This window comes from Anser anser, assembly GCF_964211835.1.
Source record: "Anser anser genome assembly, chromosome: 3".
NCBI lineage: Eukaryota > Metazoa > Chordata > Aves > Anseriformes > Anatidae > Anser > Anser anser.
Window position 1 is genome coordinate 803,955 of NC_139722.1, and position 16,170 is coordinate 820,124.

General features: G+C 51.3%; 1 protein-coding gene across 4 annotated transcripts in view; it reads right to left on the bottom strand.

Moving 5' to 3' along the window:
• ASXL2 (ASXL transcriptional regulator 2) overlaps positions 1-16,170 on the bottom strand; it is a 115,754-nt gene that overhangs the window by 42,133 nt on the left and 57,451 nt on the right. The window contains exon 1 of one of the 4 annotated variants that reach the window (XM_083827904.1): positions 13,721-15,111. The exons of 2 other annotated variants lie outside the window; for them this stretch is intronic. In XM_083827904.1, the coding sequence (XP_083684030.1) occupies positions 13,721-13,757 (37 nt within the window). In that variant the 5' untranslated portion in view covers positions 13,758-15,111. Of the gene's footprint in view, positions 1-1,570; positions 13,683-13,720; positions 15,112-16,170 lie in introns of those variants that run through there. One more of the 4 variants, XM_083827903.1, reaches the window with a different exon arrangement.

Sequence of the window (16,170 nt, forward strand, 5' to 3'; positions counted from 1 at the left end):
TCTGCTCACTAGCTTAAAGGAACACTTAATAACAATATTGCAGCTAATGTTTGTCTTTCACAAACAGCACCAGGTAAGCAACGAGAAAACACATGGATGCGGCTGATCCCCCTTTGTGAGAGCAAGATTAACTGCCTGACCGTAATGTCCCGTTAAGCTCAGTATTTCTGGTACACAGAGCTATACGGACCTTAGCTCGTTCAGCCTGTAATTTGCTTTTTGATTGATTGCCTTACCCTCCCCTGTCGCTGCACAAAGCATGGCCGGCTGCAGAACTGGGCTGTTGAGAGCACAGCGGCTTAAGCCAATGCAGGAAACACCTGGAGGAGCACTGGGATGGAGAGCAGGGAACAGAAAAGCAGAGGGAGAGCTTGCAGCGTCACAGTGGGGATGATGACAGAAGTCACGCTTTTTTGGCAGGCACTCGGGTAATTCCCAAATCAAGATCAAGATGAAGATTTTCTTAAACTGATGTTGCAGAAATGACTGGCTGCTTTGCTCAGGCCTGCCTCAGAAGAGAGCAGTGGGAACTGCTGAAGAAAGCAAGCATAAAGAATGACCTTGTATTATACAACGGTTTTATTTCAGTGACTCCAGGAGAAAATTACTCTTGGAGCAGTCAGCTCAAGGTCAGCCTCGGGTGTTCACTTTACCAAATACTGGCACATGGATACCTTAAGTGCAAACCGTTTAACAGCACAAAGGGAAGCAAAACTACTAAAAATGCACTAGACATAAAGGAAAAAGCTGTAGTTGCTGGAAGAGTTTGAGAGATAAAATACTCTCAAATCAGAAGAAAAAAAGATATAACAGATTGCTAAACTTTGATCCTGACCAAGAGTCTTTTACATGAGCTAGGAAGACAACCAAAACAAAGTGTAAAATGAGTACAAGGACCCTGTATCCTGATACTGCAACAGGTTCGGTGATGAAGGCAGGGGTGCAGCCTTCTGACCCGTGCTCATCACTGGTAACTGGAACTGCGGGGTTTTACTGGATGTCTCATCCTCCAGCTTTTAGAGATCAGATCTAATTATCGTTTCAAATATACTATGCAATAAAAGAAACTCTCATCTTTGGTAAATGGAATCAAACTATTTTGGAGCAATGAAACTGTTCTGCTAAATTTAAAGGTTAGATAAAAACTCTGCCAGGGGCAGAGAGCCTTCTGCTGGGTAACTGCTCTGGCTACCTGCACCACAGAAACCAGCGCCTTAGGAACGGGTCACACAGCCCGGTAATCCATTCAGAGCACCACAGAATGCCTTGGGTTGGCAGGGACCTCAAAGATCATCAACTCCAACCCCGTTCCACCCACCAGGAATCTGAAATCTGTAATCCGCTGCCAGGGTGAATTTGGTTTACTGCTTGGCACGGAAGAAGAACTCTTCTGGATGGTCTGCAGGCACGAGACACTTACCCTTTGCCTTTAACAGGACCCAAATGTAGCGTGGTCCAGACGCAGTACGAGAAGCAGCCCTACCCAGGCAGTGGCGCCGGCCCTACGCCTGCTCTCGCCTTGCTGCGGGACTCGGTGAGCAACACGTGGGCGCACAGACATGGGACTCACCTCTGCTTCCCGGCTGCAGCTTGGACGTAGGGACTCTACTGGGGCTTTGTCTCTGCTTTTGTTTGGGCTTGGGAGAGTGTAACATGAAACGAATTAAAATAGTAGATCCAGAGTTCCTGCTCAAGGGGTTGCATGCATTTCCATGGGGTTTTCTGCCTTGAAAGCTACACATTCAGAAAGAAAAGGCTGAACTTTACTCATTTGGAAAGAAAGTACAGTCAAGCTGAACCAAAAATACAATACTCCCTCCCTTTCAACTATGTGCAGTCACAAGCTTAAAATAACCCAATTTTAAACAGCTAATGGGATCCAGATGTATTACATGAAAAACTCCCAGTGAAAGTCACTGAAACACATTTTGAGAAGCACAGAAACGTCTCCTGTTCGCCCAATGCCACCTTTGTTTTACAGGTATGCAGTTTGTCAGAGCAAGAACAGGAACTCGAGCTTGAATTCATAACAAAACAGGATCAAACATACAAGTGAGACAACGTTTTCAAGAGTTCTCCACCACACAACTGCTCCTTGCTAAAATTAAGGAGGGAGAAATGACCAAAAACATCATCCAACTGCAACTTCCCAGAACTCCCACTCCTGCACCGGGTGAAGTTAGAACCTTCAGTGCTGTGACACAGGTTACACATTCCTACTGTCAGGTTACGTTCTTAAAACGTAATAAAGATCAACCGTCTGCTTCATATAGAGAGACCGGAGTGCATTTGGCACTGGCAGCTCTGGGAATACAAACTGAAGTACTGAACAAGTCTGTGGCTGAGCACCGTGTGTCTCCATGCCCCACAGACAGGCTCACAATCCTCTTCACTACCCACTGTGCTCACTATCTTCTTTTGCTCCCAATTCAAAACTTTCTTAGAGTACAGTTATTCATAGACTCACAGACTCATAGAACATCCCCAGTTGGAAGGGACCCATAAGGATCATCGAGTCCAACTCCTGGCACCACATAGGTCTACCCAAAATTTTAGACCATATTTATTGATATATGCTTTCTTGGTTCCATGGTTAATTAGTCTACTTGAGGAAAGGACACCAATTAAATACTGAAAACCACCTTAAGAGATAAGAGGAAAGGAAGGAGACAGCTCCACAGCCCTGCCCTAGTGAAGAACTGAAGTTGGCACCAAACAGCTCAACACCACGAGCAGTAAAGTAGTGGATCACTTTGGGAAAGATCTGACAAGCTGAGGTGCCGATAAGAGCCAAACATCCCCCATCCAACACTCAAGACCTCGTGTCCGTGATGCCCGGTGGTCAGAGGGACGGGTCACTGCGGTGCTCTTCGGGGCGCAGAGCCCCTGCAGCGGCAGCGGTTCTCTCCGGGACAGAACATCACCTGTCAGCATTATCGAAGCGTCAGACACCACCACTGTCACAAAGCCTTATCAACCGTGGAGATCTCCCAACTAAACAAACCCCAGGCTTGCCTAAATGACACAGAAGTAGTTCTGGTTTCAGCCTCGGTGCACAGGGAGGGCACGGGACCACCTTCATTATTCAGAGCACGCAGCGCATCTAGCAGCACCAGCCCCAGACTGGGAGGCCCTGCTGCAGACGGCTTGCACAAAGGCAATGAGAAGCCCCCACCCCAGTATAAAACAAATTAAATTAAAAGAAACAGTAAAAAAAAAAAAAAAAGGCAATCTATATTCCTATCAATTCTGAAAGTTAAGTGTTACCACGTTTCCTGGAGGATGCACAGCGATGACAGAGGCAGACAATGTCACGCCTCCCTGTGTGTTTGCAAAAGTAAAATCAAGATCATCAAAATGCTCTGAATTTAGAGATATTTTACTGATCTAAGCAGCATTTTTTCATCTGTTGGGGTGTAAGGTAGTTGTTTTACATACATGTTAGAAAATGACAGCTCTAAGTGCCGGTTACCTCAGCAGACACCAGTTTAGCCAACGCCAATGAGTTGTTCCGAGCTGGTTTCTTTAATATTGCAGCAGATGTGTGCTTTAGGAAAAAGTGAGGACTTGTAACGGTGACTGCTAAATCGAAGTCATTCACTTTGGCAGCCCAGGTATTCGACAGGAGCTGTCGCTGCCATGTGACAAACATCCAGCTCTCACTGGAAGTCCCTTGGCAGCTGATCTGGGTTGCTGCTGCTCTCCGATCTCACCAAGCGGACGAGGCCGTGTTTTGCCAACACTGCAGTTCTGTCCAGCTGCACTTTTCCTGCAGTCTGAACACGCTACACTTCCAAGGAGCACGTGGTACATTAGTGGAAAGGTTGCAGCGTTTTCTTCTTACTCGTTTCCATGCCACGAACACTTCCTGCTTCCTAAAAAACACCTCTAGAGCTCAGAGAACTTAGCAGTACCCCTTAGCTCCTCTCCTTTTGGACCCTGGAAAGCAGAAATGGAATTATTCAGGTGAAGGCCAGTATGTGTAAAACCAAGACCTGAGTGTAGCAGTCCATCCTGCCCAAGCTTACTGCCACGGAAAATCCAGGTGCTGCTGCTGTGTGCTTTCTGCTGACGGCACACAGGTGCTTTGGATCAGCACCTGCAGGCCGCCCCAAGGCAAACGGGGCTGTGCAGAAGAGCCAGCCTAAATTCGTAAAAGACACCTGCAACGCTCCACGTTACGACCAGCAGAGCCTGAGAAGAGGAGCAGCGCTGACGAGGAGTCACCTCCGCAAGGCAGGCGGGCGCCTTCGCAGCGCCGCGCCGCCCAACTCCGCCACCCGACCAGGGCGAAGGCGCGGGGCGGCGATGTCTGCACGGGAGCACGGCTGACACCGGTGGCCACCGATGGCCTTGAAACGAAGAGCGAGGAGGGTGCATCGCCCCGCAGGGAGAAATCCTGTCACTTCGTGTGATAACACAAGAGTGAGGAGGAAGCACGAAGCCTAGGGTGGTTTGGTGCTTCCTGAGGCCAGTTCCAGGGCCTCAGTGGGCCCGGGGCTGGCCCGGGGCTGCCAGAACCCAGCCGGCCCCTTCCCGCTCCGACACCCCAGGGGAAAGGCAGGGCAGCCTGCTCGGGAACAGCACGCCGCTGAGGCAGGCCTTGGTGATGCCGGCCCTCGTTTCTGGCTTGCAGGGGCGCGCCACTTGGCCGCGAACGCAGCCCAGCGGGGCAGTCAGCACCGCACCTTCAGCGGCCCCAGAGCGACAGCCCCACCACAGCTCCGGCTGCTTTGCAAACCAACGTCTGCACAGTCCTGCGGCGCGCAGTGGCCTTCTTCTCAGTGTGATACGGTTCTGTGGTTTCAGTAAGCACAAAAATTATTTGGCTGGCTAGGAGTCAGCCTGGAACCCATTCTGCAGAGAACTTCACCTGCAGGTTTGGTGTTCTCACTGAACGCCAGGTAGGGATATTGAGACACGAACACACGAGGCTCATGCAGTCTACGATAAAATGAGGGAAGACACGAAAACTGTCACCTAAGCATGTCAGCAGAAGATTTATTTTGAAAAAGGCCATTATGTTACTCTCTCACACCAGAAACGCTTCTAGCACTAACATTCAACTCCTAAAGCGGACAGCTGTGATGTGGCTGACCCCAAACAACTGTTCCCTTTCCCAGTATCCTTCTGTTGCTCAATGTGAACACGGCACCTGCCCCGAGGACCCTCTAAATTGGCTCTTTTTGTTCTTCACAGGTATTCTCATTCCCTGGATCTTAGTCAAAGTGCAGTAACCAAAGCGGAGGTGCCATTTGAATAGGTTATTCCTCAACTTCTGAGTCCTTTAGGAGGAAAATTTACAACTTACAGAACAGGCAGCGACTTGGGTAACATCTCGACAGAGGCCAGCAGGCCATGGACCTCGCCATGCCAGCACCTCCTGCCGCTGGGCAGGGCCGCGCGCAAGGGCAGGAGCAGCACAGCGTCTCTCCCCTCTCACTTTTCAGACATTCAATTAAAAAAGGAGCGTGGAAGGTATTTCGGTATCACTCACGTGAACTAGAAGGGTGATTAACTGCACAACAGGCCACCTCACCGTGGGTGCTCTCGCTGTCAGGGCCTGCAGGAGGAAGCGGGGCAGGTCATGGCCCCACGGCACGGCACAGGGCGCACGAGGCACGAACACTTGGCTGCTCTGCAGACGCGGCCGTTCACAAGGCTGGCACCCTGCTCGCATGATGTGCTGGCTTCTGTAGGGCTTCTTCTGGTGTAAAAAGCCAGGATGTGAATTTAGGGTTGGAGGAGCGGGACAGCATTGGTAAGGCAATGTGGAAGCAGAAACTGAGGCAGACCTGCTGAGAAGCACGAAGGAGTGCGCACGCAGCACCTTCCTGCCCTGAAATATTTACCTTGCCACACAGTTCACCAGTTCGGCTCAGTGACAGCCAACTGACATCATGGTAAAGCAGAGAAACTCACCTGCTTGTATTAAACCACGTACCTGTGCATGGCAGTCACCAGATTGCCAGGAACGGACAGCTTTAAACAAATAGAGCAGAAACGGCAGCACACGCAGGGCACTGGTGGCACTCGCTGCCAAGCAGGTGTGGGGCAGGACCACAACAGCTTACCGGAATCCAGGGCTTTCCCTCCTGGCTTCCAGGGGGAGTTGGAAAAGGAACTCCTGTCGACTGCCATCACTGATATCATCGTGTTTTTAATAACAGTCTATTTTTAAGAGAATCCACTTGCTACATAACTCCACAGGTCAGAAAGTACTGTCTCTGAAGAAGCTGACACCCATACACAAGGTCTGATGCCTCCACCAGACCCCTCGGTGAGCTGCCCAGGCACTGGGCTCCAGCCTTCTGGTCGCTGCTTTGTTTCTGGAGGACTACCGAGGCGTGCTGGCTCCCAGCAGGGTCCCCACGAGTGCCCACTCCTACCCACGGTCAGGAAAGAGAGCACAGGGACCAGAGGCAGGGGAGGAAGTCTTCCGAGGGCTCTGCTGGCCCTGAGCATCTCTGCAGCAGCTGCTTAGAGGCCGACGTAACGGGACCGTGAGCTTCAGGTGCTTTGTTACGGGACACCAGAGCACGTTTCTAGGTTGCTGACTCAAACACAGAGCTGATCAGAGGTGGCCAAACGTGAGCCGTGTAGGAAGCAGACGTAGGCGTTTGAAGAAGGGAAGATGCGGTCACGTTTCTTTGAACTCCCCTCCAGCTTCGTGCGCTGCATATCACCACGGTGTGAGTGCAGAGGGGGGGCCAGCACGGCTACCCTCTTCCTCAGGTCTCAGGAACATTATGCACCGATTACAATTAATTCATTAGGTCTCAGGTCTCTTTGATCATTTCTACTGCAGCCTGTCTCTGTCAAGACGCAATCCAAGAGCAGAAAATACGCAGCTTTAAAATCCCGTACCCTGCTCAGGGAGCACGTCCGACGCCGCCGGGCAGCTGCACAACCTGGGTCGCGCAGAGGACCCCCGCTGCCTGTACCCGCGAGGTGTCTCGCCGCCTGATCCGCTCAACCAGGGGCAGCTGCCAAGACACACGAGCCTGAGAACGAGCCTCTAAGGACGGTGTGAGGGCCAGGAGGGGACAGTTTCATTTCTGTGTGTTTCATGGGCACACGAGAGCAACAAGCAGCTACGCCTGGGCTGTGACAGCGGTGCTGCTGAGATGGCACTACCACAAGCGTCTATTTCGTTGAAGAACCATGAATTACTCACTACACTGACGCTTCCTGATTTTCACCGTGTGAAGCAACATTTGTCTTGGTCGGCGAAACCCCACACAGCTGATTTGGGCGATTCAGAAATTCTCCAAGTAACTTTTATGCAGGGAAACTGGAGAAGGGTGACGACCCCCGCAATCGCCTTGTGCAACACCAGCGCAGGCTCTGGGGTAAGCACAGCTGGCTGGTGGGCCCGTGGCTTGCAATCCTAAATAAGGGGTCAAAGTGTAGCCAGTACAGATGAACGTAATCTGTTTCCCTTATCTGGTTTTACCTACTGTCACTTGTCCTAAGTGACTTGAATGTGAGGTCCCGAGGGGCAGGAATCCCACGTGCAGCCTCCAGCACGGCGCTGATCCGGTGCTAGAGCGGGTTTGCAACGTGTCCAGCTTGGGGCTTTCTGCCGGAGAGCAGGAAACTTAGCTAAGATTAAATTTAGTTTCTTCCCTGCTATTTAGGGACCATTTTCTACAGACCACTGTCAAAAACGTCAAAATAAAGCTATTATGGCTCTTCCTCATGCAGTTGTTCATGATTAACTCCTCTTCCTGATTCACTCCAGATGTGAACAGTCGCTCAGGAACAGAAAGGCCCACATGTAGAAAGATTTGTGAACATCAGTTCCAGCTCACACCCAAGCTGATTTCTGGTGGAGAGCAAACAGCACTGAAGAACTGGTTTCAGTGCTGGCCCCGAGATTGCTGCTGTGACCCGTGCCCTTGCCCAGCTCTGCAGAGGAGCTAAGCTGAATGTCCCGGAGGCTTAGGAAAGCAGGCGTAATGTCACGGAAACAAAAAGCTGTTCTTTTCCTACAGCAAGAAACTGCACAGTCGAATTTCAAGTCCTGGGCTGAGGCACTGCCATGGCAATGCATTACACTTGGAAAAAGAGGCTTTTAAATTGACAGAAAATCAATTTTCCTACACTTTATTCTCAGCTGCAGCTGAAGATATTTTGCTGCTATTAAAAGACATTCCCGTTTCTCCAGACAGACACTGAAAATAGAGAAACCGACCCCCCAAACTGAAGTTTGGCAAGTGAAAAGACCGGCGGGCAGACTGAACTCCTGCTGCCGCCGCTTCATGGCCCGCCTGTGGCACGCGGCAGAGACGGGAACTGTCCCCAGCCCCATCCGCTGCTCCAAGCACCGGTACGACAGCCGCGGGGAGGAGAGGATGGCCACGAGAGGCAGGGACAGCATCCGCAGCACATCCACGTGGGCAATCGCTCGCTTCGCACTTGCTGAGGCGTTTGTGGTCTGAGCCACCGGCTGCTTCGGAAGCAGGGTCAATCTCCCTTAGGCGTCTGTCTACATGATATGGAAAGAAACTGGAAAGTCTTGAAGACATCAGCCCACGCAGCCCTCCGTAGCTACCAGCAAGAGCTTTAACAGCTCTGAAAGTTAGGAAATTACCGTGGGGCGTGCGTTGAGAGGAAAAGAATTAATTCCTGGACTAGAAGATGGCAACAGCTGAGAGCAGGGAGCACGATCGTACAGTTCTCACTAAGAACAGGGACGGTCTGAAACACTGGTTTGTGTATTTCACTTTTAAAAGGTTTAACTTCCCACAAGTGATGAAAACATTAGCAAATCTGGCTGGGAAGAACGCTGACCAGAATGGAAACTGCAGATTGTTACAGACACCAATAAGTTGTGTGCAACCACACTGCACACGGGACAAACAGAATAGAGAGGGGAAGCGAAGGAAACAGTTAAAAATACAGAATGTACTATATATTGCTGTGACACCTTCACAGCTGAAGATGATGACCAAGCTGGCCGTGATCAGTGTTAAGGTGGAACTTGGCTCCTCTTGCTGCTAACAGAAGAGGCAGTTACGTGGCCAACGCTTAGTGAAAATCAGGGGAGTGTGGGAGAAATGTCAGTTCCTCTGCGGGGAGCACAGGTCAGCGCTCCCAGCCGGTGTTTTCAGAATGCATGTCATCCATTTCTTAAAAGCTAAACTTTAGTAAGGCTGAAAACATTTGTACCCTCTGCTGGTGAAGCAAGATGTCGTCAAGTCACTCGGGGCAAATGCTGCACAGCATCCAACACCTACGAAGACCCCTCACAGCCCTACAGTTCAGCAGTGCAGGCATATACAGCCCAAACACAGCTCTCCTACTTTCAACAATGGCTGGACAGGAAATTCAGCCAGGTTCGGTGTGCTTATGACAACCACCACGATACGGCCAAGTCCCACAAGAGACACGATTTGCATGGAGCTGCCGGCTGCGAACCCGACCGAACGACCAGCGCCCAGGGGCCGACACGCACCGCGCTCGGCGTCAGAGCAATGCTGCCTCGGTACCGGGAAAAACGCTCCTAGGAAAGCCTCTGGTCAACGGGGGTCAGAGCAAGGAGAATGACAGGAAACGAAAACATGTACCTGATCTTGAAAACTCTGCGCCATTTCCATCCCAGGTCTAAATACAACCCGGTGAGGCAGAAAAGCACAGCAAGGACAGAACGGCCCTTGAATGAGGAGTGAGGGTCATGCAGGCTGGGGGAGCTGAGCAGCGGGAGGACGACAGTCTGTGACATGCTGAGAGGCACAGCACAGCCAACACAACGACTGCTCAGGCTCAAGTGCGAGAGAGGCAAGCACAAAATGAACGGAGAAGATGCCAGGTTTAAAACCAAAACAAGCGAAGGGAGATGCTCCTTCACGGGCACGCTGAGCTGAGCAAATAAATCCTCACTGCGGGACAGGGCAAGGGCCAGAACCGAGCAGGGGTTCAGCAGGGGACGGGACCAGGCCACGGATGGCATCAAGCACAAGGACAGCCGCTTTGCTCCCAGTCCCTGAGCCTCAGGCTGCCGGGCGCTGCGAAATCCACGCCTGTCGCGCTCCTGCCCAGGAGGCGCCACCGCCGCCCTGAAGCACGCCGGGCTTCCCTGAGCACGTCTGAGCCTGGGCTGGGGTCTTCCTGTCTGGGAGCACCACTGATGCTCAGCCTCTGCTGAGGGTTTCTGCCCGCAGAGCCCTACCCCAGGAAGGTTTCACTGGGACGCGGACGTGGAAAACACAGAGCCTTGGTGTCGCAGCACACGGCGTTCAAAAAAAGCCCAGTGCTGATTCACCGTGGAACAGCCGGTTCAGTTTAAAGGCACAAGGGAAAAAATGGATGGAGAGAGGTTAAAGGAGGATCCCATCGTGCTGACAGAAGGAGAAAATCAGGCTTTACTCCGAAACGGCTTCGTATACGGAGATCTCAGACACCTCCTGGGGGTGTGCTTTGTTCCGAGCCCCTGGGGAGCCCCGGCAGTGCCGGTGCCCCCGGTGCGCAGCCGCCTCGCCCCCCGGCTGCTTTCCAGCCTGTATTGCCCTTCTGCTAGGGCAGAGCTCGGAGGAACAGCAGGCCGCATAGCACCTTCAAACATGCCTCTCCCCCAGAGAGGAAAGGCACTGGGCACGTCCGTCCACACGTAAAAACCTAATGTGACACAGAACACGGAGCTGAAATGAAAGCCACCGAGATTTTGTTTGAAATCCTGAGATTCCGTGTGCTCCGGCGACGTGGAATAATCCGCATTCATCTCTCGTCAGCTGGAGACCCACGGAGCAAGAGGCGCTGGCACCTCCCTGCCCAGCCCCTTCCTGCAACGCAGTGCAGCCGGAAGGTCCGAATGAGACGGGACAGCACATCAGTACTCAGCGACTCCCAGCAAACGCCCGTGCAACACATTTCCTCTAGTCTCCAGCTAAGAGAAGCACCGGAGACGCCGGCTGCGTGCAGCCGGAGCCCGTTAGGACAGCAACGCCCCGCGCTCAGACAGAAGTGGTTTTGGGGCTCCGCTGATGGCCCCGAGCAGCTGCAGCCACGTGCAGCAGCTTTCAGTTCCTCCCTGCTCTCCCCCGGCAGCTCTGTGGCTGAACCCCTCCATTCATCACAACCGGCAGCTTTCGGGGTCAGGCCTCACCTCCCTGCAGCGACGGGACGCCCTGCCAGGAACAGGCTCTTTTCCTCAAAAGTGCTTCCCACGATAAGCGGCTGCCCACTCTTCAGTTTTCTGGAGAACACATTAGGGACTTAAAAATCACATTTTCCTGCATTTCAGTGGAAATACCTTGGGGCCGTACAGCACCTTACAAATATCACACCTACGGGAATATTTAAGGTCACCCCAAAACAACCGTTCCACATTGGTTGGAGACACAAGGCAGGAGTGATGCCCAAAGCTTCCCCGGTCCACGTACCGATGACAGTCAGGGAGCAGCAGCACGATGCCCCTGACCGCCAGCGCGTCCCGCAGCAGCGGCTGCAGCTCCCGGCTGCTCTGCCCCTTACGGACGTGGAGCGGAGCCAGACCGACCCAGAGTTCGTTAAAGAGCTGGGAAACGGCCACAGGTAGAAGCAGCAATGGGAAGTGCATGGCAGAAAACTCATCTCTGTTCCCTTCAGTAAGCCTTGGGACTTTTAGCTGGGGAAGAAAAGGTGCTAGCCCCGAGAGCAGCGATTTTACACGAGTTTCTACACGCCGGCCCCAAAGCACGTACGGCGAGGGCTGGCCCGTTCTGCCCACGGGCTACGATGAAGAGCGAGCAGGGCCGGGTTCAGAAGGCTGGTGCAGGCTGGGGTGAGCACCTCCGACCCCTTCGCTCCCTGCAGCCCGCCCCGAGGCCCCTGCAGCAGCACCTGCCCCGGGAAATGCCGGCACAGAACCTGCTGGTGTGCAGTCTGCGCCCCCAACCCATCCCTCGGCACACCTGAATGCCCCCGAACCCGGAGGCAGGTGGAAGAGCTGTGACCACCGCCAAGCTGCTCACCCATCGTGGAACCGGGGGGCCCGCGGCCAAGTCTGGTGCAACTCAGAGTCAGCCTCGGGTGGCTGACAGCCCGTTGTGCAAACCCACGGGTCACCCCACATCTGGCACTGCGGGACAGCCTGAGCGGGGGGTACGCTAACCCAAATAAAGGAAAAGGAACATTTCTGACTTTGCATTTGCAGATTGCTTGATAAACTGCACAACGTGACACTCGGGAACTGCTTCCTCGTGAGTCACGAGCACCGGCAGGAACTGGCTGAATTCACAAAAGCTGCTATTTCAACCGAATCTTTGACAGGAAGAAACAAAATGACATAACCCAAACAGAGATCTTTTCTACAGTTTTTTTGCAAGTGCTAAAGGCTTGCGGCAGCAAAGCCCTTTCTGAAGCCAGCACCCTGACCAGCCCACAAGCATTAATTACGGCAGCTGAGGGCCACCGCCAGGGCACGGCTTCTACAGCAAAAGGCGGTGACGCCCTCCAACTGCGAGATCGCCTTCTGTGTGTCCAGGACACACGAGACTTTCCTCTATGCTAAAAGCTAATATACTGAATTTCAGGTATGGAATACAGTTTTATTTCTGTTTTCCCAAGCACGGGCCATTGGCAGTGAACATACCAAGTGTGGGTGTTTAACTGCGCCGCGTATTCTTGGTCACTGTCCTGTTTAAGGAGTTTATGGTGAAATCCTATTTTAACCTTACCAAAATATTCTAGTTTCGGTAAATAAAAGTTAGACAAACTCTTGCCCTTAAACAGTAATCTGGTTGAAAAAAACCTGCCTGCTGAGGAGCCACGAGGGCTCCACCAGTGTGTGTCTGCTGTACAAGAACACCCAGCAAGCTGGTAACCGGCTAGTGGAGCAGGGCCATCTGTAATTGTGCCCACTTTGCTCCCTCCTTTTCCCTTCACATTCATTTCAACATCTGTTTTTTTTTCCCTTTTTTTTCCTTTTTAATACAGCAAACATAGGTTGTGATTTGCTGCAGAGACCTGTGATCACAATGATCCCCCAGGAGGTGTCAGCGGCAGAAGCCACACGAAATCCTTCTCCTTCAGGATGCCTCTGATTAGAAAGCGTGCACCAGGAACATCCAACACGTCAGAAATTACAGGAAAATCCAATTTTGGCAGCTATTTCTATCGTTAGAAGCCACAAAAGTCTGGGCAGATCTATACTGGAACGAAGTCGATTTTATTTATTTGTACCAGCTTGCGAAGCCAAGTTTACGCACTGCTCCTGTTGCACTCAAGCCAGCTGAAGTTTTGCAGCCGACCACAGAAACAAGACTAAGTTACACACATTTACTTCCAGACACCGTAAGCACAGACTGTGTCAGCAAATTTGAGCTTAACAACCCCAGACGTACAAATGAGGTGCGCCCAGAGACCTAACGCTGCGTTACTGTACTTCTTGTTCACCGCGTGCATTACGACAAAGCACTTGCAAGTTGCCCTTGGTGAAAAGGTGATAAAAGCATCTGGAATCGAGGCATTTACACTTTAAGTTTCGAGATGATTTGAAAGAACACGACACCAAAGAGTCTTGGCAGTAGCCTTTACAAGTACTGTACTGTATCCAAAAAGGCTTTGCTTTTATTGTCAAACTCAAAAGACGACAGCTGAGGAGCTGTTTCACTTCAAGGCCGAAGAAAAGATATCTCTGTCTCACCGCTGCTCGAGGAATCCGAGCCAAAAGAGCACCCACTTCTTCCCCTAAAGTGCAAGTCTGCAGCAGCTGCCTGCTGAAGCAGCTTCATCTTACCTTCGAGTGGAATTGCATAAAGCTGCTCCATGAACATTATTTCTTCTTCTTGAAATCTGCAATCAATGCTCCTGGCTTCCTCCAGCCTTCCGCTTATGCACAGATGCACAGACAATAATGTATGAGGGTTGTTTCAAATTTTTTCCTCTGTGCTCCTGATTGGCTCAGCGCAATGCCCATGTGGGTCTACAATGCAAGGTTTCTATCCTTTTTAAAATCAAAGTGTCAGTTTTGCTGCTGTCAGAGCACTTTATTTTTGTACATATAAGGAAGTGGCTGTTGATGTTATCTGAATGTGCTTCCTGTTTTATATGTATATGAGCAAAAATAATGTCACATTAAGCTAAACTGCCGTTTCGGAGAGCTCAAGTCAAAGCCTCCAAGCAAAACACGATAATGTGAGCACATCTCATCTGTTCGCTGTCTGCCCCAGTTTGCATCCACTTCGCTGATTCTCATCAGCAATCTGCATTCTCCCAGCGAGAGCTCTCCCCAGGAGCCCGGCACGGAGCTGCACGCCGCGCAGCATCGCCGCCTCCAGAGGTTCTCAGGAGGGTTCGAATCACAAAGGCTCGCCTGAGCTGACATCCGTACCTCAAACACTGCACAGGTGAAAGAGCAGCCAGCACCCGGGCAGCGCCACGAGAAACTCTGCCTGAATTTGGGCTATCCTCAAATCAGGGTGACTCTTTTTTTTTTTTAACGAGGAAGGAGTCTTCTGAGTGTTTCATGTAAGCGCTCAGTCCAGGAAGTGGCGGTGTAGGAGTGCTGCGTTCCAGAGCTGATGCTGCAGAGCATAACACCAAAGGAATCTTTCTAATTGGAATTTAATGTCTTTCTGGTTATTTTAAGGCAGAGCAAATGAATGTGCAACCGCAAACTCGGTTCCACACAGAAATCCTTCTACTCCTGTAGAAGAACAGGGCAGCAAAGCACATGGAGGCACCTCCGAGGACAGCTGCCAGCGCCACTGCTGCTTACCCCCGCTGGCAGAGCTGTCCCTGCCAGGAGGTACTGCCACTTGCACACTCATTCACTGCCACTTTCGCGCAGTGCTGGCTGCAGAACGACTGCAGCTGGGAGCGAGCTGAAGCTGTCTGCACTTTCTACTTTCATCAGACTTCCCACAGCAACTTCTGGGATATTGAATGCAAGCTATTTTTACAGGTAACAATACAACGAAACTGTGCGTTTTGCTGAAGGAAACCAAAAGAATCCTTCCAGAGGCATGCAGTAAGTAAACGAAGTAGTAAAAATTAAAGAAGATGTTCTTCCCCGTGGAGCTGATGGCACAACGCCTTCCTGCGTGTGTCTCTGAGAGTGCCTCTGGCGTGCAGCTGCTCTGCGCCCTCAGAAACTTCAGCTGACCCACGCGTGGGTTCCGCTCGGTGCAAGTTTCTGCCTCTGAAGTAACAACAAGGAGGAGTTACAGTGTGTGACCGACGGAAGATGCCTTACAAGTATCAGAATTTAAAAATATGTTGTGCAAAGATTTTTTTGGACCATTTCCCATTGCAGTACCTCATTCTATCTCATTAAGCAGATTTGGATCATTTCATTTTGGTGCAAGGCTATGTTACAGGCAAGAATCGCGCCTGGGAAGATAAAGCAGGTGTCTTACATAGGGACAGAAGACCGAAAGCCATCACACCAAAATTAAGTATTAAGACCCAGACCTAGCAAAGTCCCATTTGCTGTACATTTATGCCCTGGCACTGATTGATTTGAATGTCTGAAACCAAACAAGCTTCACAAGTTTCTCCTGCAGCTGGGGCAGTCGCATCGCCCTGCTGCGCGCTCTCACGTGCCTCACAGAGCATACGGTCCCGCTACAGCTTTTTGCACCCCTGGAGCGGGTACGGTGCCTCTTCTCTCCACCCAGCCACTGTTTGGAAACGCAGGAACATGATAATCTTTGTAACCCCACCAGCTGACAGCTGGGGCTTAAAAAGAGACCAACCCCAAGAGCACAAGCCTTGTTTCCAAGCCCCAAAAAACAAATATCAAAGGTGCGTCCAGCCCCGGACCCCCCGGTCGACCAGCTGAGTTGGATGATGTTCAACGCACTGCAGAAAATAAGGGAGCTGCGATTCTGCCCCTACCTCCCATTCCCTCGTCACAGCCTGGAAGGGAAAACAGCACCAGAAATCCAGGGCTTGGAAGCTTAGTGCATCTTTTGTGTGGTTTTTTTTTTTTTTTAGGACATTTTACTTGGAGAAGTATCTTTTGCTTTCGACCTTCCTTACATGTTTCCACACCCGCTCGTGAAACACGGACTGACACAGACCTGTAACGCCTACCAGGGGTCTCATGGCTGAGCTGTCAGATACAACTTCTTTAAAGCGAACACAGACGTTTCATGTCGGTGATTTATTCAAATGCACCACACGTGCTTAACTCTTTCAGCTTTAGTGCTTTCATTTTATATCTCCAAAGAAAACCAATGTTAT